Raw genomic sequence first — 23,822 nt, forward strand, 5'->3', positions numbered from 1 at the left:
TCAGTGGGAGATGGCCAGCAGGCAGGGACCCCCTGCCCAGCCTGAGAGGAGGTGGGGATCACGCCAGGCAGCATACCTTGCGGTGTTTCACCACATAGTACAGGATGGGTACCCGGCTGCCACCCTCGTGCCGAGGCCGCCACACGAGCTCATATGAGTCACTCTTAGAGGTCCGGGGTGAGCTGAGGATGATGGGTGCCTCGGCAGGAGCCACCTGCCCCTTCTCTCCAGGGCACTGTAGGGAAGCTGGCTGCACTGACGTCAGAGGCCTTGGGAGTCCTGAGTGTCCCCTCAGCATCTGGTCAGGGCTTCTGGGTCTGGAGGGTGGCATGGGAGGTGTAGCAGTGTCCAGTTTAGCATCCTGCCATGGCCTTGGGGTTGTGCCTGGAAAACCAAGTAGAAAATAAATACAAGGGAAGAAAGAGGGTGTCAGTATCCCCTGGTCACCTGCTGAGCTGTTGCCTACTCCTCCCCGGGAGAAAAAGGAGAAGACCGCTGGGACAGGAAGAGCCCCCAGCTCAGGGCCTGACATGACCATCAGTCCACTCAACACACAGCCAGGCTCTGCGGGAAGAGAGAGGGTCATGCCCCTGCCCTGCAGGAGGGAAAGCTCATGCCCAGGCTTCTCGCCATGGCACAGGCATGGCAGGCAAGCATCTCTGCAATCTGCTTGTTTTCCTGAGCCTACTCACTAGCCTCGTCTTAAGCGAACTATCTGCTGAGGTGCAGGAACCCTGTGCCCTCTTTCACATGTCTAATGCTGGGGTTGGGGGCATGTCCCTTCACTGTGGGATTTTAACACCATGGCACGACACGGGCCTTTTCCTGCTCCACTGCATTGACTGAGAAATGCGAGCCGTGAAGCCAATGGTAAATGTCCTCTGAGAACCTGAGAGGACAGGAGAGGCAGTGCTTCCTCCAGGAAGCCACCACGGACTCTGTCAAGTAATACTAATTTTTCCTATACCTGACCCCCTGCACCACAGGAGGTTGGCATCTGATTCAGCATTTCATTATTTGTCATTGTATTTTTCTGTTTATTTCCTTGAAAAACTTTATCTCCTCCATGAGAAAATTCTTGAGGGTAGGGTCTCTGTTATGTTCCTTGGCATCTCCCATGTTACCTAGCCCAGTGCTGAGCACACCATAACTGCTAAATTGGTATGAGCGTCAATGAAAATGAAGCAAGCCGAGAAGGACACACTTGCTTTTCTTTACTCTAGAGCAGTGGCTGTCAGACTGGGTTCCATGGAACCCTGTGAACCCAGATTCTGCAAAATAATTAAAATGAGTTTTTAAAATAAAAGTTAAATGGTTCATTTTCAACAGTGAAAATCTGCACTTTCAATTTTTTAGTAAGTTCACGTAAATTTGAACTTACAACTAAAAGCCACATTTATCTATTTTCTATATTGGGGTTCTGTTTTTTATTTCATTTGAGAATACACAGCTGGAGTCTCAGCCCTTGGGCTGCACTTGCCTGGCCTGGCGGTCCTCAGCTGGACCACTGCATGGGCGCTCCCAACTTCATTCTCAGCCATACACTGGTAGACGCCTTCATCTTCAGGCCCCACACTGACCACCCGCAGGGCCCTACGGGACAGTCGGAGGCGCTGGCTGGAGGTGAGGGGCACAGCATTCCTCAGCCACAGCACGGAGGGTGGGGGGTTCCCGCGCACCTCACAGGTGAGCTTGGCACTTTGGCCCCACGGGATGAGCAGCTGGGACAGCTCCACAGTGACTTCGGGGGGTTCTGCCGAGAAACCAGAGCAGGGATTAGAGAGGCTAAATCTTCCTGTCCAGGGCCAGACAGGCTGGGGAGGGGGCTGCAGTTAGGAAAGGTCCCAAGTCTCTTCCATCAGAGTCATGCCAGGAAAGGCCATAAAGAGAACTGCCAGGCCCTTACACCCTAGTCCCTGGGATCCGTGGGTCTCTGCCTCTCTCAGTACTCCTCCATCACTCACTTGTCATGTGACCACTTATAAGACATGTGACCCTTTATGGATCTGCGGTTTTGAGATTCTAGAAAGGCTACGCAGGCCAAAGAGAAGGCATAGGAGGAGAAGGTACGCAGAAGACACTCACCGAACACCTGGACGTTGTAGAGGATGACTGCTGCCCCAGGCTCTCCTACCCCATTGTCAGCCATGCAGCGGTATGTCCCCGAGTCCTCCTCACTGGTGGTGTCAATGAGGAGGTTGCTCAGCAGGAAGCGTGTCTTATTGTAGCCGGCGACACTGGACCCATCCTTGGCCCAGGTAACCCGTGGGGGTGGGATCCCACTGGCCACACACTCCAAAATGAGACTCTGGCCTTTGGTAACAATGATGGTCTGAGCCTCTGGGGGGTAGATGATGCGGGCAGCCTCGGCGGTGGAGCCTGCGGGGGTGAGGAGAAGGACAAAGTATGAGACAAGGACTTGGTGCAGAGATTCCCCTCCGTCCCACCTCAGGTGGCCTGGCCTCAGGAGGCAGGCCCAACAGGCATGGATTTGTAATGAAACAGCCTTCAGGAGTTTATGACCTATGATAAGTGGGGTAAGTTACTTAACTCCCCTTGGGCCTTGGTTTCCTTATGGGAGACAAGGATCTCCTGCAGGGAGCTGTTATGTTAAGAAATGAGACAGCAGTGGAATAGCATCCTGGACACAGCATATGTATGGGTAACAATGTGTGCTGGCCAAGAGAGAAAGATGAGGGGGTGCACAGAGAAACAACTTACGTGGTAGAGGTGATTTTCCTCACTCGAGTTTAGTAAATGAAGTCTAAGACCAAGGATGAGATGGGATACAAGAATCCACAGTGTCCCCCAAACCCCACCCATGGGTCTCAGTACCCAGGTGTCTCCCACTGCATAAGCATCTCACAGTAAATGTCTTGCTGAGCTGAGCAGGACCTATGGTTTAAACCTCTGGTTTAAAGATGTGCATTTCTCAAACTGTGAGGTCCTCCAAAGCAAAGCAACTACTTCACTGGGTGCTCAGCTGAGGAAACAGCCATCTTTTTTCAATGCTGGGGGAGAGACCACATAGAATTTATTGAATGGCATGCTGCTCTCCACGTGCCCCCTTCCTCAGAGACCTTCAAAGAACCTATTGACTATGTGTGATCTTGCTTCATGTGCCAACCAGGGACAGATAAGGTTTTATAAGAACCTGTAAGTCATATAACTCGGGAGGTCTTCTTTAAGAAAAAATACCCACAAAATTACAGGTACGAAATTAGGTGAGTGAGTTTTCCTTCATTAACTTTATGGTAAATACACCTCTGGTGCCAACTCTAAAACCTAACTCCAGGAAGATGTCATTTCACTGGACAAGCGGGCAGCCCAGAAAACTGTCTGGCACATGGGAGGTGCTCAGCAAAGGTAGCTGCTGTTTTCACGTAAACAGGGGAGTGTGTGGGCCTCCATGCATTTTTATCAGAGGGAGGTGCCAGGCATCCTTCAGCAGTGCAGACAGTGTGGACACAGCCTGGCGTCATGAAAGGCAGGCCTGGTGGCCTCATCTAGGCACCAATGCACCATCATCTTTTTCTGTGCACATATTGTCAGGGGCTTAGTGCCACGTATTCCAACTGATACCCCACTCTGAAAGTAACACAGTGAAGGAAAGCTCTGAACAGGCAAGAGGAAGAGGATGTCCCCCACAGTGCTCTGATGTGACTAGGAAGCACAGCCACCTGCTTGAGTCAGGCTGGAGGGCTGTGAGGGGCTGGCACTTGGATTGGTTGGAGAAGAACCAGCCCCATATGAATCTTGAGTCCTCAATGTCCTATTGGCCTGAGCCCAGCAACCCTCACTTCAACCTTGGAGAAAAACTGCGGGATGTGGCACCCCTTAGGCCCCGCCCCCTCCATCAGGGAGCCCGTGCCCCTTACGGCGCACGCGCAGCCGATCACTGGAGCCCGAGGTTTTCACTTCCTGGGTCACTGGGTTGTAGGCGGCACATTTGTACATCCCCTCGTCCTCCTGGCTGGCGTTCACAATCTGGAGGTTTCCTGATGGCATGATCAGGTAGTTATCTGAAGAAAGGGACAGGAGGGGAACATGGGATGAGTTTGGGCCTACAGTACTGTACCTGACAGCTCCCACAAAGGTAGCAGGGGCAGGCAGGGCAGGAGCCAGGGGCTGCTCACCTGAGTCCCAATAAGCCCAAACCAAAAATGCTGTTCTCTCCAGAGGGACAGAAGTGCCAGGGAATAAAACTAATGGACCAGCTAACAAACCACCTGGCTGACTAACCCCATCTTATTAGTACATAGATCTGTGGAAAAGCATCTTATACTTTCGAGGGAGCTGGGTAAGGTGGGAAAGACAGAAGGATTTGGGATCAGTCGGATCTGGACTCAAGCTATGGATCTGCCCTGTACTAACAGTGTGATCTTGGACAAGGTAATTAAGTTTGCACAACTCGATAACCTGTGCTGCCTCTGAGCCACTGTAAGGACTGAGGACCTGTGCTGCATACATGGGGGATGAGATAATCTTTCACACAAGCCACCAGGAGAGAGGAAATTTGACTTTAGAACTTCTGATCGGTCTCTGTCATGGGCACAGCTTTGAGCCACCTCCCTACTAAATTTCTGCAACCAGGCAGGAATGTTCTAACCCCCAATCACCGGCCTCCCCATGGATGCCACTGAATCCCTCTTCATCACTGGCCTGCTAGACCGTATCTGCTCCTGGACCAGGGGTGCCAGGAGGTTGGTGCCCCAGGGTTGTGTTCAACTTCTTTCAATAGGAGACAGATTCACAGCTGCTGGACACCCCAGTAACTGAACTTCCTAGTAGCCTGCCTTGGGAGTCATGGTGTCCCCCCCTATTCTGGGCGCACTGAGCCTGGTGCCTGCCTGCTACTGGGCTGCCCTAGGTTTGAGCAGCTTAGTTAAATGCCAGATGGAATGGGAAAAGCCATTGACCCTTGTGGGATGGGCAAGTCTCCTCTGGAAGATACTGGCAGACTTCTACTTGGGATAGTAGGGATCAATGCTCTTCTCTCAGTTTCCACTTACTTCTGAGGGGTGGGATTAGGGTTTTTACCCTTTCGAAAAATACTTTTCTGTATTTTCTATATGATCACATATTTCTTTCATAACCAGAAAAAGCAAATAAAAATATTTTTAAATCTATAGGATATTGTAAAAGGTAACATTTTGAGCTGTGAGGTCCAGTCAGGTAGGGTCTACATAGGCTTGAGTGCAGGGTCAGTCGTGGATGAAGCTGTCTCGAGAGACATCCCCTCTTTCTGCTGGAACTCTGTGGACCAAAGCTTGGCCTCTCCTGGACCAGCTGTCATGTCCACTGTGGCCTGAGCAGGAAGCTGTGATGGCTGAGATAGCTGCATTATCAGGAAAATGGAGAGAGGGAGAAACTCAACTGCCATTAAAAAGGATGCTCTGCTGTGTGGGGATGAGCTCCACCTCCCACCAGGGAACCCCCCAGCTGCAGGAATGGCTGGGTTCGTCAGACAGCTGTCCTGTGTGTGCCTCAGGGCCAGGAGCTCACAAGCGAAGAGGATCTGGAACCCTGTGCTGAGAGGCCTGATCAAATGGAGGCAGCTCAGCAACATCTTCCAGGGCCTCAAAAGATGAAGAAATTCCTCATGACAGGGCAGAAGACCTCCATAATAATCCCTTTAGAATCCTATGGGCTAAATACCAAGGTCATAGACAGCTAATCAACATGAAGAGGGGGCTGTCAGAAGTTGATGGGGGTTTGGGAAGCAGTGCTTGGAGGCAGCTGGTTTCCCTCCTGGCCTTGGCCTTGGGCTCCTGCTTGCTCACTCACCTCTGGATGCCTCCAGCCACTCTTGTTTGACACTGTATCGGACCTGGGCTTTTGGGTGACTCTCAGGAAGGTGGCAGGCAATGACTGCTGTGTTTCCCTCATCTACTTCAATCACATGCTGCACATCTAACTTGAAGTCCTGGAGATCTGTAGAGAGAAGGGAAGGTGCTGGTTGGGCCTCAATGGGGAAGACATGCAGTGTTTCCGGGTGGCTTGTGTCTTGGGTGTCTTTAGTCATAGTAAGTGGCTGCAGAACCTCACATACTGGGGGCTCTGTGGGGGTGCTCTGAGTCCTTCTTCTAGCCTTTGTCATCTATGAGAGTGTATAAAATGGAATGTGTGACCTTTATCACTGCATGGGAGTTCAACTTGGAATATGTAAGCTGTGGGGGAAGGGGTGGATGTAGAGCAGTGGTCCCCAACCTTTTTGGCACCAGGGACCAGTGCTCCTATGAGAATCTAATGCCTGATGATCTGAGGTGGAGCTGAGGAGGTGATGCTAGCACGGGGAAGCGGCTGCAAATACAGATGAAGCTTTGCTCACTCACCCACCACTCATCTTCTGCTGTGTGGCCTGGTTCCTATCAGGCCACGGACCAGGTCTTTGGCCTGGGGATTGGGGACTCCTGATTTCACTGAGACATGGGAGTTAGTCGACTAGGCCCATTGGCCCTACTGTACCTGGCTGAAAACAGGTCATGGTCAAAGTGTAAATTTCCTGGCACTGCTCAACTAATGGAAACTGAAGAAAACAATGAAAAAGAATGCTGATGTCTTTTCTCTAGTTCAGTCAAGAACAGCCTCCCTTGGTTCTTTTTAGGCATCCACAGTGAAACGTGAGAGGCCCAAGATTCCACTCAATTGCCAACCATGGTTATTACCAGAAGGCTGATTCCTGCTACCCAGGAGCTATACTCCACGTCATGGATAATCCTTTCTCAGGGCTGGAGTGGGAATCTGCAGACGCCATAAGGGTTTTCTAAGGCAAAGAGGGATCTCCCTGGTGTGGTTTAATGGCAGTGGATAATGGAGGAGCTGAGGGTCTCTGGAAGCATGGTGGCCATATTTCCAGGCTTGGCGTGGTGTCAGGAAGACTGGGATCTAAACTGGGAGAGGACGGAGATCCATCTGGAATGAAAGCAGGATGTTTCCCAAACAATCCAACAGTCCAAACAACAAAACTCCCTTTGTAGGAGCCAAACCACTGATCTTGCTGAACAAAATGGGCCATTTGTGTGACAAAATGATATTCCAAATTTGGTTCAAGAATTACAGCTGAATTTAACTTAAGAGGAAATAAAACTAATGGAAAGTAAGATAAGGGAGATGAAAATATTTACCCACTCTCTTCATAAAGGTACTTAGAAAATACCCTGGAGGCAATCTCACTGAATGCTGACCGCACCAAATTTTGCTCAGCAACTAAGAACTGATACCATCAGAGCTTGTGATTCCACTGCAAGACCCCACCTGCCTGTGTTATTTCCACTGGAGACCCAGAGAAGGCAACAAGAGCGGGGGTGGGTAGGGGGTCAGGTTTCTCACAGAAGAGATAATTACCAAAAACAAACTACTGTCACCAAAGGAAGAGCCTGGTGAAGGAGGCACTCAGTGAGGTCATGAGGTTCTCACTTAATGGTCTTTCCAGAAGCTCTCAGTCAAGCCAAGCAGAAGAGCCCTTTTGTTTCTATGAAGGGATCATTGTCCCTTTGATTACAATATCAGACTGTGAACTTTTTAGGGGAAGGGACCAAATCTCCTTCATATCTATGTTTTCTAAACCTTACCCAGGGCCTGGCCCAAGTAAAGGCTCAGTAAATGTTGAACAGCTGAATGTCTTGGAGCTGGGCCCCTCAGTCAGGTACAAGATGCCCAGTTATGTTGCCCATTAACTCAAATTTCCTAGTTGAGTTTGGTCTACATCATGATCTCAAGGATAAGGGCCTAGCACAATAAATTTTCTTCACACCTTTTATCTAAGTGTGGCTATTTTGAAAATACAATGTTTTGAGAATGTTACTTTCAGAGTCATAGGAAAAAGGTAAAATAGGTTTAATAAATATGGAGGAAGAAATACATGCTGTTCATGGAGTGGTGTGGCAAGAATGACAAATTGATTACCCAATTCATTTTTATTGCCCCATTTCACTTTCCAGGCTGACCAAGTGGTGCCTGTGGGTCAGTGTGAGATCTCTCATGGATGGATTCCTTCGGGCTTTTTTTTTTTGTTGTCACCATCATGAAATTCTTAACATATGAACCCTGCATGTTCATTTTGTACTGGGCTCCACAAATTATACAGCCTGGTCCTGGGGGAGCCTCTCAGCCAAATCATGACATGCATTTTCTCTCAGGGAGGAGAAAGATATGGACTGTGGGAAAGGGTGGATTGCCTATGCTAAATATGTAGCTAAATATTGCTAACTGCTTTCAAAAGCAATTCACTTAAACAGCGTGAAGGCTTTAATCTCCTCAGCACAGTGCACACTGTACCTGCCAAGTCAGGAGGCTCTGCGTAAAGCTCAAGGGCATCTGGAAAATTCCTCCATCACTGAAAAGCACTCTCTTCAATGGTACAATGAATCTAAAAGTACTCTACCTTGAGTTTTTTTTTTCCACCTTTCCCCTTTTCTTTACCTCATTCCAAGGAAATTTGCCGCAAGCAAGAATACATTTAAACCTAACAGCACATTTTGCAAGAGAGATATGGGCAACCAGAAGGACTTTGGCATCAGAATTCCACCTCTATGTTAACGGCCCTCAGCTCCTGCCCCGTAGTAACTGAGACTTATCCAGGCAGGGAGCATGCAGTCCTCCAGGCACCCACCTTACCCATCCAATACTAGAAACACCGTGTCCGCACCGCCCGCCCCTGCCACCCCCCCCCCCACCGCCCCGTAAGCCCTTAATGGCTCCTTCTGCACTGACAACTGCTGGGCTAGACACAGAAGGCTGTGTAGTAGAGGAGGCACAAAGCTGGGCACCAGTCAGCCATGTGCCCAGACAGCTCCTCTCCTCTGTTGTGATGCCAACATGTGCACAACAGCCCAGGCAGGCAGGACCAAGGACGCCCCAGCTGGGCACCCAGCTCCCCATCAGGGCCGACTGGCGGGCGAGCCTTCCTGGCTTTAAAACAAATAATCAGCAGTTTGGTCCTTGGCCCTGTCCCCTTCTTGTGTCGCCTAAGCTTAAGCCTTAGCTTTCGCTTCGCTAGACAAACACTCCCAATTTGGCTGCTGGAGCAAAAGTTGAGTTTCACTAAGGGATCAAAGGCAGAGTAATGAAGTGATTTGAAAATCAGAGTATCCCCTTTTCTACTGTTTTTAGGCAGGAAGGAGGCCAGGGAGGGGTGGAGACTTCATGATCAATAACAGCCTCATCAGCCGTCAGGAGAGGCAGATGCAGAGAGATTCAGTTGGCTGCATGTGAAGGAAACCAGCCTGTTCCCAGGCCTCTTTGTCTGCAAAGGCGGTTTCCTGGCCAGTTCCTGGGCTGCTCAGGGAGCCTCAATGGGAATCAGGGGCGGGCCCTTCAGTAACAAATGGGGTTAGCAGGCCTCGATGTAGAATGATGGATCAGGTTTCATGGGGAAATGGTTAGACAGGACACCTGCCCTGGCCTGTTGGCTGGTGTGTTTGAGAAATCCATTAGCAGAATGTTTTTGCAGCTTTAATCCTCTTACCTTCTCTCAGACCCCTCTTACACCCTCTCTTTGTGTATTCTTCCAGTTATTTTATTAACTTGTCCCTACTAATCAAATCCCAATAGGCTCGCTCTTGATTCTCAGCTGTTGGCGGGTCAAAAGCCCTGCTCACTGGCGCCATCTTGGAGTTTACTCAAGTTTCTTCTCAATGTACTTTGTGCTTCCTAAGAAAGCCCGTAATAGTTCGGGCTCAAAACAGAACCCGGCTCAGTTTCTCAAGAGAACACATATCTTCTGATATATCATTTCCATAGGACTTTGGATACATAGTATACAGGGATTTGTTCAGATGCAAATCATGTGATGTGTTCTGTGTTTCCTCTTTACTTTTATAAGATCGATCAGGCACCTACCTTCTTGGCCAGATGGGGAAAAAGGCAAGTAAAAGGCATTTATAAGTCTGTGAGTGTTGCTGCCATCACCAAGATCACATGTAAAACTACAAATTGGCAAGTTTTTTCTTGAGCCCCTTTTGAATTTCTTACCACCTTCTACCCTCAATCCTTTCTTTATTTAATAAAAGGCTCAGTAGAGCTATGAACTAAATTATAAACTTTGGTATATGTTTCTCCATTCTCTTAATATAAGATTGTGAAATCTTAATTATAGGCCCATTCCCCCGATTTCCATAGAATTTACATATCCAGTTACGGGGTGCATTGTGCCTTAGCAGAATGCCCCCCAGTGTAATCCATAAATTTAATCACATTCAAGGCGTTTTCTCATCCAACCTCTTCTCCTGAGTCCTCACTTAGGTTGTAAATCAAAGTTTAATTGTGTTTAAGTAAGACAGCACGTTTGGCTGGAGGCTGCATTGAGTTACCACATCCCCATCTCCATCTCCATGAGCTCAGCTGAATGCTTAAAAAAAATTGGCTTTCTACCCATCCAGGCATTTCTCACGTATAGACAGTCCTGTCCTCCCCTCCTGTCTGTTCTCAGGAATCATAAGACAAGTCTGCACTCATCTGCCGAGGTTTGGATGGGATCCACCAGATTGTGGGGGCACAGCAGTGGGCTCCCTTGGCAATGCTGTCAGGATGGCTAAGTAGCCTCACTGCCATCGGCAAGTTTCTGGGCTGGCTGATAATTCTACTCACTACCTCTCATGGCATCCAGGCCTCAACTTGTCCTTCTGGTGGCTTGCTGCATCTATGGCTAATGTTACAAAGGACAGAAAGACTTTGCTCTCATGGAGCACTCCTCAGTGGCATGTTGACCCCATGGCCCTTCCCAGCATCTTAGTTCTTTTTTGAAAGATGGCAAAGGTACAAGGGAAGCAAAGTTCCTAAGAACCTTTTCTGGCAGAGCCTGTGGCTCACTACAGATGGACTCGGAGGTGGAGCCAGAGAAGATGAAGGATCCTTGGCACTGGCAACCTACATGGCCTCTTGCAGTGCAGAGGCTCTCTTTTGCCCCAAACTGCTTCACCAATGGGCAGAGAATTACCACACTGCTCTCCATCACAAAATCACCTGAGGAACCATGGCTTGGCATGACCTCAAGATTAGTCCTCTGAAATAAAGTGCTCTGCAAGTGAATCAATTACAGAAATGGAGTGAAGGCTGGAACTTTATGGTGCTTTCATTAGGTCAGAATCCCTGGCGCCTGGTGAGTGGATGGGGTTTGCTGTGGGATGTGCGAGCATCTCAGAAACCGCTCAGTCTGGGTAGTGAGTAAGCCTTTTGCCAGCCTGTAGCCCTGGCGCACAGATCACTGAAACCAAACCCAACTGTAGCCCACAAAACTGGACAAAATCGAGGTATTCTGTAGTCAGTGTTCAGCACTATGCCACCCCTTCAGGTATCACTGATTCATTCCTTTAGCCAGCTAGTAGCTGAAGAATGCTCTATTATGCCAGGCATTGCAGAAGACACCAAGAAGACAAAGACATTGATCCTAATCACCAGGAGCTTTAAACTAATAGACAAGACTGATAAAAACAGCACATAACAATTCACAAGAGTCGTGTCCTCAAGTATAGTCCCTACCATGCCCACCAGCATTCCACCCTAGGTCAGGTCACTTCGATCTCCAGAGAAATGTAGAAAGGGAGTTGGCAGAGTGAGTACTGCTCCTTCCTTCGCAGGCAGGGAGAGTGGATAAATACGTTTGCTCTCTTTGGGGTTTTTTTCTGCCTGTTCAATTGCACAAGTAATTTTGGTTCCAAAACTCTCTCCTGACAGCCATGGAAACATGACATAAAATTTCTCAAACATACTTTCTGATGAAAACAAAGCAAACTCTCTTTTATTTCAATAATAATAATAATAAAAAGTTTCCATGGGGGAAAAAACCTTTGCAGATGCCAAACACATTACCTGTTAAATCTTGTGTTTCTTTCTTTTCCTTTGAGTTGAGGTAGGATTTGCACCAAGATTTGAGAAGTAGTAGAAAGCTGAGGATGAGAAGAGATTAAATAGCCAGGGGGATGAGGCAAAAGATCAAAGTCATGACAAGAGGTGGGCAGGAGAGGAGAGAGGGCATAAAGAGAGGAGTGTAAGAGGAAACAGGAGGAAAAATAAAAATAACCCAGTTTGCAATGTCAGTAAATCGCAATAAAGTGGCCTCGTGCTTCAGGAATTTCTTAGCTTGAACCAATTAAGATATTTTTTAAAAAAAGACATAAGAAGAAAATGAGAAATGTGATTAATCCTTGAAGACCAATCAAGGATGGGAGCCATGTCTCCACTGAGTCTGGCAGCCAGATGAACAGAGAAGATGTCTGTAGACCATCTCGTTTATCTGGCTTCAGTACTGCTATGAGGTAGGGCTGATTAGCAGGACTGAGGAGTTGCTTTTGGACCAGAGGAAGGAATGAAATGGTTTGAAAAAATACACTGAAGAAAGAAAGAAGGAAAAAAAAGATTTACTTGCCAGCAACCCACATCACACATATTTCTCTGATCAACCCAATATAAACTATAAACTTTAGCAATGGGAAAATTAATGTGAATCCTGGTGGTCTGGACTCATCAGAGCCAGAGCTGGATCCTGGCACAGTCTCTGGCAGCAAGTCAGCTTGCACAGGAAGAGAGAGAGGAGAGAAAAGGGAGGCCAAGGCACTCAGAGGAAGAATGGAGATGAGTACTTCAGCGTACCCTTAAAAACAGAATTGGGAGAGGCAGGGCACCATCCCAAGGCCACTGGGACCACAGGGGTTCCCACTTTTCTGCCCACACAAGTAGGAACTATGTATTATTAAAGCAGTGGTGGCTACCAATGCCATCCACCCACTGTCTTTGACAGTGTCCTCTCTGAGGTGTCTTAGGACATGGAGCCACATTTACTGGCATCTCCTTCCAAAGGTTCCAAACCTTCCTCTGAACATCCCAGTTTCTTTTAAGGAGGCTTTTATGCTTCTCACATCCATCAGTTTCTCTAAACTCTTCCTGAATCTCTTTGTATCTTTAACCTGTTTACGTCCTGAGTTCTTCCTTCATCCTTTCTTATTTACTTCCTTAAAACTTTTAAAGTATCAGTCTTGGCGAAGAAAGCTTTGTTCACCTTCTGCATGCTTTTTTTGATCTTTCAGGCTTCAAACACATTTTATCTGGAGTCTTCCTCTTTCTAGACATTCACTGAAGGCCTGTTGTGTGCCAGGCCCTGCATAGAGCAGTGTAGTCACAGTGATGAATAGCAACATTCCTGCCCTCCAGGCAATGAAACCACGGCAGGAGAGGGCTATTGAGGGATATCATAGCAAACCCAGGATGGTATGAAAGCTGAAGACCAGACCCTACTCCAGACACTTGGAAAGTTGAGAGGGTCAAGAAAAGATTCCTAGAGGAGAAGATACCTGAGTCTTGAAAATTGAAAAGAAAGTCATTAACCCAAGGGAGTTGGGAACTTTCTGGGGAAGGTAATAAAAAGATGCTACAGGCAGATGAAGGACCATTCCTAAAAAACAAGGGGAAAGTACTGAATGAGCTGAGAAAATGGCAAAGTTTGCTGGGTCTAGAGTGGGAGGTGGGGCTCAGAGATGGGCTTAAGTTTATCATGCTACGACGTGAGTCTTATTCTGTGATTCCTGGAGTCTTCAAATGTTTTTAAGTAGAAGAGAAGCATAGTCACTCAAAATTAAACGCTATTTTCCCAATAGGAAAAAAATGCTGTCTTTTTCCTCTGCAAGTTTTTTTTTTTGCTTACATTTTTTTCTCACTATTAAGAGACAGTCTTTTATCTTAGATGTAAACATCTGAACAGGAAAGAGTCACTATTCCATAGGTTTTGGGGTTATCACCAGATTTCAAAAATGATTGAAAGTCTAAAAACAAAGTTAAAGTAGAAATCCTTAAACTTTTCCACACACAGAAAAAGGGGGGCAGGGGCATTAAGGGACTCATTTGCTCTCTTCTTTTTTCATTTTAAAAGAATCATCTTACATCATGTTCTTCAAAGGATTCCAGGGATTTCAAGCAAACTAATTATGGTAGTCCCCCCTTATCCATGGGGGACACGTTCTGATAACCTAGCGCCCAGTGGATGCCTGAAATGGCAGATAGCTCCAAACCATATCTATACGATGTTTTTTCTTATACAGTCTTGTACCGCATAATGACGTTTCAGTCAACGATGGATTGCATATGTGATAAGGTCTCATAAGACTATAATGGAGCTGGAAAATTCCTGTCTCCTAGTGACATTGTAGCTGTCATGTCAAAGCACGACACAGAATGTGTTTGTGGTGACACTGGTGTAAACAAATCTGTGCTGCCAGTTGTATAGACATATAGCACATACAATTATGTACAGTACATAATACTTGATAATAGACAACTGTTACTGGTTTATGTATTTACTATGCTTTTTATTGTTATTTTACAGTATACTCTTTTCTATTAATTAAAAAGTTTCCTATAAACAGTATGCTGTATTATGCCAGCAGCAACTTCATACATCTCTTGATGGCATTATTTTCTCTTGTGCTTGACTTAATCTCATGTCATTCTGTACAGTAACATGCGGTACAGGCTTGTAGCCTAGGAGCAATAGGCTACACTACATAGCCTGGGTGTGTAGTAGGCTACATCATTTAGATTCATATAAGTGCACTCTGATGTTCGAACAACAATGGAACCATCTAACGGCATTTCTCAGACCGTAGCCCTGTCATTAAGTGGTGCGTGCCTGAACATACGTATTTATGAAAGCTGAATTTATACATGAAGCACAGTAAGAGATGAACAGTAATAACTAATAATAAAATAGAATGATTATGACAATATGCTGTAATAAAGGTTATATGAATGTGGCATTATTAGGTAAAATAAGGGTTACTTGAGCACAAGCGCTGCGATACGGCGACAGTCGATCTGATAACTGAGATGGCTACTAAGTGGCTAAGGGATGATGATTCATGTCGAGGGCGGGGCAGAGTGGGATGGCATGAGATTTCATCACACTACTCAGAACAGTGTGCGACTTAAACCTTACGAACTGTTTACTTCTAGAATTTGTCCATTTAATATTTTTGGACTGCAATGGAGTGTGGATAACTAAACCCATGGAAAGCAAAATCTCTGATGAGGGGGCACTGCTATAATCCTTCTCTCATCTTCCTGTGCAGAAGGCTTCTTGAGTGCTCTGGTGTATTGAATCTATAATTATGTTTAACATACTAGGTGGTCCTCCCCATTACCTTAGAAAATGGATCTAGTATTTTATTTAACATATGGTTCTGTGTGCAAAGAATATATTAAGGAGAAAAAAGAGTGGGGTGCATTAAGAGTTCTAAGTGTGTACTTGGTAGAAGATGCACCATGGACTTGAGCTCTTCCTTTGGTAAATATTGACCATTACTAAATAGAGAAATGGAACCCTGGCTGTTTAGGGCAGACATCTGCTGCCCAGATATCCTGAGCAGAGCTTACACCATGCATTTGTCTGGGCCCTCGCTCTAGGTGTGATGAGATTAGCATTGCTAGTGTCATCTGAAAATTTCACAAGAATATGGGGGGAAATTCTTGTGAGGTGTTAATTTCTGCTTGTATCCAGTGGAGAACAGAAAAGGGTTAATGTGACGTTGGCCTAAAGCTACTAGGTATACCTTTGTCATTTCCTATTTAGATTTTAAGTTGTTTAGCACCTTTTGGGTTTGAGCTCTCAATAATTTTCTTGTCCAAGTGGCAAAGTAAAACACACAAAACTTATGGTACAGAGCAACTAAATTTTGAGCTCAAGCTAGTGTTTCTTTTTCAACTACCCTCATATGGAACTGTCTGTCTCTCCCGGCAACGTAGACTCCCACTCGGCCGGGCATCTCCAGCCCCAGCTTCCAGCTGCAGACTCCCTTCCCCTTCTGGAGCAGCTCAGGAAGCCACTTGCATTTTCTTTCCTCCCCCAAAACTTCTTCCCTCCATCGCCACCCCTTCACCCCAAAGCAAAAGGCTTGCACAGGATTACCTGAGATATCCAAGCTGACAATAAATGTTTTTCCAATTTAGAATAAATGGTTCCTTCCTGTTTTGTCAAGGAGTCACTGACTGACTGAACTAGACTTGGGGAGAGAGTTGGTGTTAGAAAAAACACTCTAAGGTGTCCTTTCTTAATTATAAAATATAATTCCCTGAGAAACAGTGAGGAACAAGGTGGTAGAAGTGAGAAACAGGATGAATAGCAAGAGAGAGATAATCACCTGGTGGCTAGATTCAGGATTTGATTGAACTCACCAAAGAAATCACTAAAAATTAAATCACCTCACTAAAAATTAAACTAGTAGTATCTGCACCATCCCAGAAACTATACTGCACTTAGGTCTAGTATACAATGCTGTGAGCTGAATTTAGTTGTTGAAGGTCTGAGGAAGGCATGTGAGGACTCAAAATATTAGAGATAAAAGTTGTCCCCCACACATTCTTCAAGTCTCAACTCTGAGTCTTCCCCAGTCCCCCAAACTGAATCACTTCATCTGAGCTCACTGTTAGCTTTAACTCCCACTAAAATCTGTTTTCACCTCTGTGAAGTAACTCATGGTCTTGGCTTGCTTCATGGCTAACATGTTACTTCAGTCCATCGTCTCCATTGGACTATGAGACTTTCAATGGCAGGGACTAGGTCTCTCTGTGCTGCTGGGAATTCTAAATGCTCCCCAATTCTCAGGACACCAATCTCTAAAACATCCAAATATTGAACTCAGTGGAGAACGGATGCTTTGCTCTTTCCTAAGTGGGATGTATGAATCTCCAGCCTGCTTGGCTTCCCTAGGAACTATGGACTTACCAGCCTCTACAATCATGGGAGCCAATTCTTTAAAGTCAATCAATCTCTCCCTCTACTCCTTCCCCCATCTTTTTTCCTTTTTCTTTCTCTTCCTCTCCGTATGTATGTATGTATGTACTAAAACAGGGATAGAGGAAGCTAGAAATACTTTAAGAGATGCCTACAGTGGTCCTTACTGGCCTGATGTAGATCAGGGTCAGAGCCTAGAAGACCTTAAGGAAGTGTCTGATGGGAATCAGAGTTGGGGGGAGTTCAGCAAAAAGAAACATGGCTTCTGTTCGTGGAATTCATTGTGGTAAGAACCAGGGTCATCCCGGCCTGCCAGCGCAAACCAGCAACTGGCCAGACAAATGAGCAGCAGTGAACCAACAGAGGCATAAATGGATAGCTCTGTGCATTACAGCGATGACAATACAGTGATGCTATGGGCTGCTCTGAAAGGCAGCTGGGAGGCTCTGAGTTAGAGCATAGGTGTACACAGGAGCTAAGAAATTCACAAGAAAAGGGTTAGTTCTCTCTTCCTAACAGCCAGTCTTCTCTCTTGGCTCTGGCTATGATTGGAAACTTTGCCTTCCTAGGGGCTGCTCCCAGAATGGAGTTGGGCTGGACACAGGATGCAGAGACTGCTGCAAGAAAAGGTTCTACACATGTTTATTGACCAAATGGGTGAATAGATAAAGCCCAGAATTGATAAATGGCTTCAAAATATTACTATCATGTATTTTCTCATTTGATCCTCAAAAAGCCTATGAACCTGATCATGTAATTATTACTGTGCTCATTTCATAGTTGTGGCAATCTGAGATATTAAGTGACTTGCCCAAACTCACGTTAACTCTTAAAGTGGCAGAGTTAAAATAAACTTTTGGTCTTCGTTACAGTTTTTCACTTTTTTCCATTATACTAACTTGTCTCTTCACTTAATTCATGGGTTAAATTTAGGTAACGAAGGGCCCCTGTCACCTTCTGACCTTTCCTCAAAGTCAGAGTCATGGAGGCAGCTGCCAAAGCGTAACTCTTTCCTATCCTATCGGCTGCCTTGCCTTCTGATCCCCGATGCCAGGGAGGATAATTTAGGAGTATGCACCTGCTCTTAGTGCCTAAATGCCTTATGGAAGGGTTAAAGATCTGTTCTCAAACCAACATCAATTTAAAACATCACATCAGCTAAAATTCCCGTTATAGAATTATTACCCAGTTACCACCTATTTTATTTCTAATCTTGGCTGGGACCTAAGGATGATAGGATAATTTGAAGAATTAAGGAATAAAAAAAACAGAAAATATTTAATGAGAATTATGTAGGAATAATTATTTGAATGGTAGATTATTAGAGGTAAGGGATAGGAATCAGCTTTCACGTTGTATGCCTGCTCTGGTGAACTGGTTGTGATTACTTGCTATGCCATGTGAGAACAATTCTAAGACTGACTCAGGGTCTAAGAAGAAGGAATATGGTGTCCATTGGCAAGATCTGCTGTTGGTTCAGGTGCATGGAGTGGGAACATTTGAGCCATGTCAAGTGGTTGCCTTCTGGTTTAAAGCTTTTGAAAAGAAAGGTAAAAAGAATAAAGGAGATTAAAGTCAAAAGGATTTCAAAAAGCAAGAATTAGACAAGGTGGTCTGAAGTGAGGCATCAGTACCAAGAGAGATTGACCACAAATAAAGTTTAGGCTCAATAGGAAAAAATTCTCCGCAGGGGAGAATGGGATGGGCACCTCCCCAGAACATAATGGCAGCCGTAATCCACATGGCCAGGACAACCTGGAGTAGAGGGTAGGGGTGTACAGATGAGACTCTTCAGGTGGTTCCATTTTACCTGAAGATCAGAAGCTGATATTACCAGGTAGGGGTGAAGTCCAAGTGCAACCCCAACCCCCTAGCATCAGAGTAAAAGAGGTCTGAACCAGGAAAGTTCTGCTAGAGGCCTCCTTCACACTGCAAATCCTCAAGCCAGGTCCTAGCCCCCATCATCGAAAGCTCTCGGCGATCTCTAGTTCACTAAGATGCAGGAGGCAGAGTCTTGCCAGGTAGGCCACACAGCAACTGCTTTGTCTGAGGATGAACGTCTGAACGCATGCAGAAGAGGCCAGAGGAAAAGGAAGTCTCAAGTGCTGAGTGTGGGTGTGTGTGCGTGCACACCAGCACGCTGTGCCCAGCCTGCCTCTAAATGCAGACCATGCCTTTAGTAATGCCTTCTACCACTCGGCCTCCCTCGTACACCAGCCAAGCAGCAAAACACAGCCTCCATTCTGCTCAGGAATGTGCTTTCGGAAACTTAATCTAACTGCTGAGTCCGGGCCAAATCCCCCATGGCATTAACCCAAAGACAGCACCCCTTTTTCCAGTCTCTCCCGCCTTCCCTCTGCCTCCTCCAAGTTTGGAAGGCTGCAGTTCCACTCCACAAACTCCCCGTTCCCCATGACACAACCCCCTCCAAGCCTGCTCTCTCGATTTCCAGAACTTCTCCGGCCTAGTCAGGCCTAAACATTTCACTTCTGATTCATGTCTAAATGACAAGCCAATAGTTCTTGGCTTTCAAACAGGACTCAGTTGGCTCCTGTACAAGCCCCTTCTTCTCTCACGGTGCCTTCTTGGTTTGCAACCAAACCTTTCTCTTTGTCCTCACTGCCAACCGCAGATCCCTTCAAGCACCAGAGAAAGAAGTGGCCAGGAATTTTTTAAAAATAAAGCTATAAATTGTCTCTCCTCACACAGATACACCTTGAAGTAGAAGGTGGAATCCAAAAGAAACCTTCTCTCCAACTCTCCCTTTCTCCAAACAATAAAAGGTTCAGCCTGGCTTCTAATTAGACCAAATGAATGGTTATGGAGCTTTTTGAGCTTTCACAGACACCTGCTGACCATTTGCAGATGAACTCTCCCTCCTAGATAAGCAGCAATACCTTTTAAAGGCACAAATATTGCTAAAAAGCACATCTTATTTGTAATAATGAACAACTGAAAGCAACGTAATTATCCAGCAATAGAAAAGGGTTCAGTATGTTATGGCAGAGACGCTCAGGGACATTTTAGGAATATTTTAGGGCCTTTAGCAAGAATGAGCGTGCTTTGGTGGAGGCTGGGGGCAGATGAACTAGGAAGGGGCAGGAGGAAACCTGCAGAGTGATGGTTACACTGTGTACGCATACAAAAAACCAGCAGGTTGTTCACTTAGCAACGTACTTTGTAGGCTCTACTGGATGTAGTTTATACTCAGCAAAAAAGTAAATATGGTCATATGACCAACGGAAATAGCTAGCTTATCGTACAATGTCAAGGGGGAGAGAATGAGGGTAGAAACTGTATATTCAGTAGTATCATTACAACAGTAGAAATATGGGTATGGATAAAGCCTAGAAGGGTCTACTCCAAAATGATAACGACAGGTGTGTGACACTAGCAGGCTTAGGAGAGACGTTATTTTCTATATCTTCTAAACTTTCTATAATGTAATTTAAATTATAATTAAAAAACATAAAAGAAGTATGATGGTAGGAAGTATAACTCTGTCCTCAGCCCTTAGTATGAGCTGAGCCCTCCTCGCCCAAGTGCCCTAGCATCCTCCTCCGGCCCGCAAGCAAAGCTGAGTGGGGGGGAGGGTGGGTGGGCCAGCTGGCGGCCCAGGGCCTGTTCCCCAGGGGCCCACCACTCAGATTCAATGGGAATGCCTTCTGCCACAAAGGAAAGTGCCTCCCCTGGGCGGGGGTGGGGCTCTAAGAGGCATCTCAGCTCTGCCTGGCCCCCTAGGGAGATGCCTGGGGACCCATCCACCTTCCCCACTTCTCTATTAAAAGGGCAGGGCTGCTTTACTGTTTCTCACGAAAACAGGAATATTGTCAGAAGCCTCCATTCTAGTCTCTCATCTCCCACGGAGTGACGGCCATTTGGGAATCCAGAGGGCAGAGAAGGGTCTTTTCTCCACTGCTTTTCTCCTTCCCATCTTTTACCACTTTCCTCCCAGGATTCACGCCTCACACAGCCAGGGACCCCAGCTGACTCCAAAAGAGCATTTCAGAAGTTTGCTGCTTTAGGCATGACCCATAACCTAAGGGCTGCTAACCTCCTAGAAATCACATCACCTAAAAGAGTGATGGAGGCGGTGACATGATAACCCAAAGCAGAGCTCTCAGGGAGAAGGGAGTACTGCTAAGTCACGGGAGAACAAGCCCTGGAGATCTCTTCACTGTTTAAATCCAAACACTAGTAGGGTCTCGACGAGCTTCCTTATTCCCCCTCCTTCAGGCTCCAGTGAAGGGGAGATAAGTCTTAATATTTCCCAGCTACAGAGACAGCCTGTAAGAGTGGGTCTTGGGGTTGCTCTCCAGCCTTCAGAAGTGTATTTAATCAGGCAGGTCTCATTTCTCAAATGTAGAATGAGCATAAAATCAGACGCTGTGTGTCGTGCCTGAGCACCACGGCAGACCCAAGTGGCAAGTGCACGAGTAGTATGGAGTCTTCTCCTGTCCCGTCCTGGCAGCCTCCTTGGGCCAAACTGTCACCTAATCTCTTCCTCTTTCTCCTCTTCAGCACTTTGTCACAGTTTCTTTTTCATTGTGTTCCACTGACTATATCCCAAGCATTTGGAATACACTTGCCCCTCACAGAGAGGCAGGAGGCCCATGCGGGATGGGCAGGCTCTGGTCAGACCACACATAGCCCCGTAAATGCTCTGACCGCAACCACGGTGAGGACGGAGAGTGCAGGATGGAGGGGACACCGAGCCATTGGCGTGACCGCACCTAAAACCACAGAGTGACCGTGTAGAAAGGCATGGCGTGGCCCAGCTGAGGGGCCCACAGAAACAGTCCCTCCACGGCGAGTTCCCCTCTTTCCCACTCACCGCAGACCCTCCGTGTCCCCTACTCAGAGAGTAGCTTCACGGGGGCACACGGTCCCCCGCTGCTGGGGACTGTCAGGCAGCTACCACACTCCGATTTAGAATTTCAACGATGAAAACCTCTTTTATGGTAACATTAATGAGAGAGGGTATGAACGGCGAGGGGGAGGGGAGCATAAAGACAGGAACAGAGACGGTACCGCGGCAGAGGGGCAGAAGAGCGGCACTCACTGGCTAGTGTCACAGTGGCCGGCACACTGGCCACGGCCCCTGCAGACATCCGGGCCACACACTGGTACCGTCCCACAGTGCGGTTGTTGAGGGCGGTGATGACGAGGGTCCCACGGGTGATGAGGACGCCCAAAGCATCATCTGAGCCATTCAGTTCCTTCCCGTTCAGGCGCCAGGTGGTATTCATGCCCGGGGGCTCCACCACGCAGCCCAGGATCACCGTTCCTCCGAGCTTCTGGACCGTGGAAGAAGGCTGCACAGTGACCTGAGGGAGCTCATCTGGAGGGAGAACAAGGATGCGGCAATGAAGCGACACCCGCGAGAAACTAGCACGACTTTTCTTAGAAGCACAGCACTCGGCCTTTCAGAGCTGAGTAGCCCAGAGGTGATCTTTCCCTGAAGAACTCTGTCCTTAGGTCCATTCCCAGACCTGCCCTTGTCCCCAGAGAGTACACAGGAATGGCAGTGCGGTATAAAGGCAAGAGCTTAGGCTTAGGAGCTGGATGCACCTGGGTCTGAATCCCAGTGCCACCACTTCCGAGCCATGTGACTTTAGCCTTCTTGGGTCTCAGTATCTTATCTATAAAATGGGGCTAATAATACGTGTCTCATAGAGTTGATATGAAGCTTTTAAACAACGTGAACTTCCTGCCATAATCTCACATAAGCGACCAGTAAAAGGCAGTTATTAGTATTCCTTCTCCTCCTCCTCTGGTATCTAATGGAAATGATTAAAATACCCAAATAAAACCAACACGATGTTGTTGAGATCATTTCTCCTCTTGTATTACTGAGTGTGTCCCTAAAGGCCACTGGCAATGAAGTGTTCTTTGAAATCCCGAAAAGAGAAAAGGGCTTTTGAAAAGGTTATTGCAGATGCACAATGCTCCCATTGGGGGCACAGTGTTCTTCCAAGAGGGGCAGGCTGAAAAAGGGAAGGACGGCACTCACTCAGGTTAGCAAAGCAGCTCGCTGTGGCTAGGAGGAGGTAGGTGAGTGTGACCTCAGGCCTCTTTCTTCTCTGAGTCGTCATCATCCCACGCGGCAAGGTGTGTTACCAAGGGTCCGGAGCCAACGTCCCATAAGCCACCAGAGTCACTCAAAGAGATTCTGCGGTCCTCTGCAACACTCTATTGGAGAAAGAGAGAGAGAGAGAGAGAGAGAGAGAGAGAGAGAGAGAGAGAGAGAGAGAGAGGAAGAGCGCGCAGCTGTGGTGAGGAGGCCTTGGATGCCCCCATGGTAGCCATGGAGCCTGGCTTTGTCCCCCCCCCCCCCATCCCCTGCTTCCATTACACATTCTGGCAACACGCAAAGTGACCTGGCCATGCTGCTGGAAGACCAAAGAACACTCTCATGCCATTTCTCATCTACAAGAAGCTTCTTCTAAGTTACCCATCCCCACCCCAAGCTAGAAGGTGATTTTGCGATGGTAAGAATGCCAGATGGTAGAACGTTGGTGCCCGGTGCACCAACGAGCAGCAAGGACAGGGAAGCCTGGGATACAGAGAGGCTGGGACCTGCAGCCAAGTCCAGGGCTCAGGCAGTAAAAACCTAGCACGGATGTTGGAAAGAATAAAGTTATCATTCATTTGCAGGAGGCACGTGGAATGCCATGACGCTGGTAGACTGTTGTGGACAGTGCTGCCGTCCTTCCAATGCATGCTGAAGCCCTCATTAGGGGAAGTTACTAATTAATGAGTCCTAGAGTCTCAGACTCATCAATACGCTGCGGTTTCAATTCTCCCCAACCCTATGCCTATGTCCCTGTGTACTCCCTTTTATTTTTAGACTTACTTTACCCTCCTCGGCTTGTCTTTAATCTCTAGTCCCACAAACACAGACAAAAGTCACACACTGGCTAAGCCCCTCACCTTCTCTCTGCCCTGGGTGCTGGAATTCTGATGTTTTCCATCTTTACCAAATATGTTCTATTGACGATTGTCTGTGTTGCTTCTCCACTCCAGAATGACAGTCCTTTGGGGCTGTAGACTGCACTGCACCTCTAGGCACCTGAGACACATCTCGGCGATCAGCCACCCT

The 23,822-nt window shown here is 47.1% G+C and overlaps 1 protein-coding gene across 7 annotated transcripts in view; it reads right to left on the minus strand.

Annotated features, from left to right (window-relative positions):
- Window positions 1–23,822, minus strand: part of BOC (BOC cell adhesion associated, oncogene regulated) — a 70,535-nt gene that overhangs the window by 11,939 nt on the left and 34,774 nt on the right. For all 7 annotated transcript variants that reach the window (XM_016150687.2, XM_016150686.2, XM_016150680.2 and 4 more), the window contains 7 exons: window positions 22,734–22,912; window positions 21,783–22,061; window positions 5,788–5,934; window positions 3,879–4,022; window positions 2,086–2,379; window positions 1,481–1,753; window positions 77–384 (listed from right to left, as the gene is read on the minus strand). In XM_016150687.2, coding sequence (XP_016006173.2) covers window positions 77–384; window positions 1,481–1,753; window positions 2,086–2,379; window positions 3,879–4,022; window positions 5,788–5,934; window positions 21,783–22,061; window positions 22,734–22,818 — 1,530 coding nt within the window. In that variant the 5' untranslated portion in view covers window positions 22,819–22,912. The remainder of the gene's footprint in view (window positions 1–76; window positions 385–1,480; window positions 1,754–2,085; window positions 2,380–3,878; window positions 4,023–5,787; window positions 5,935–21,782; window positions 22,062–22,733; window positions 22,913–23,822) is intronic.

The sequence above is a fragment of the Rousettus aegyptiacus genome, unplaced genomic scaffold (assembly GCF_014176215.1).
Source record: "Rousettus aegyptiacus isolate mRouAeg1 unplaced genomic scaffold, mRouAeg1.p scaffold_m13_p_4, whole genome shotgun sequence".
NCBI classification, from domain to species: Eukaryota; Metazoa; Chordata; class Mammalia; order Chiroptera; family Pteropodidae; genus Rousettus; species Rousettus aegyptiacus.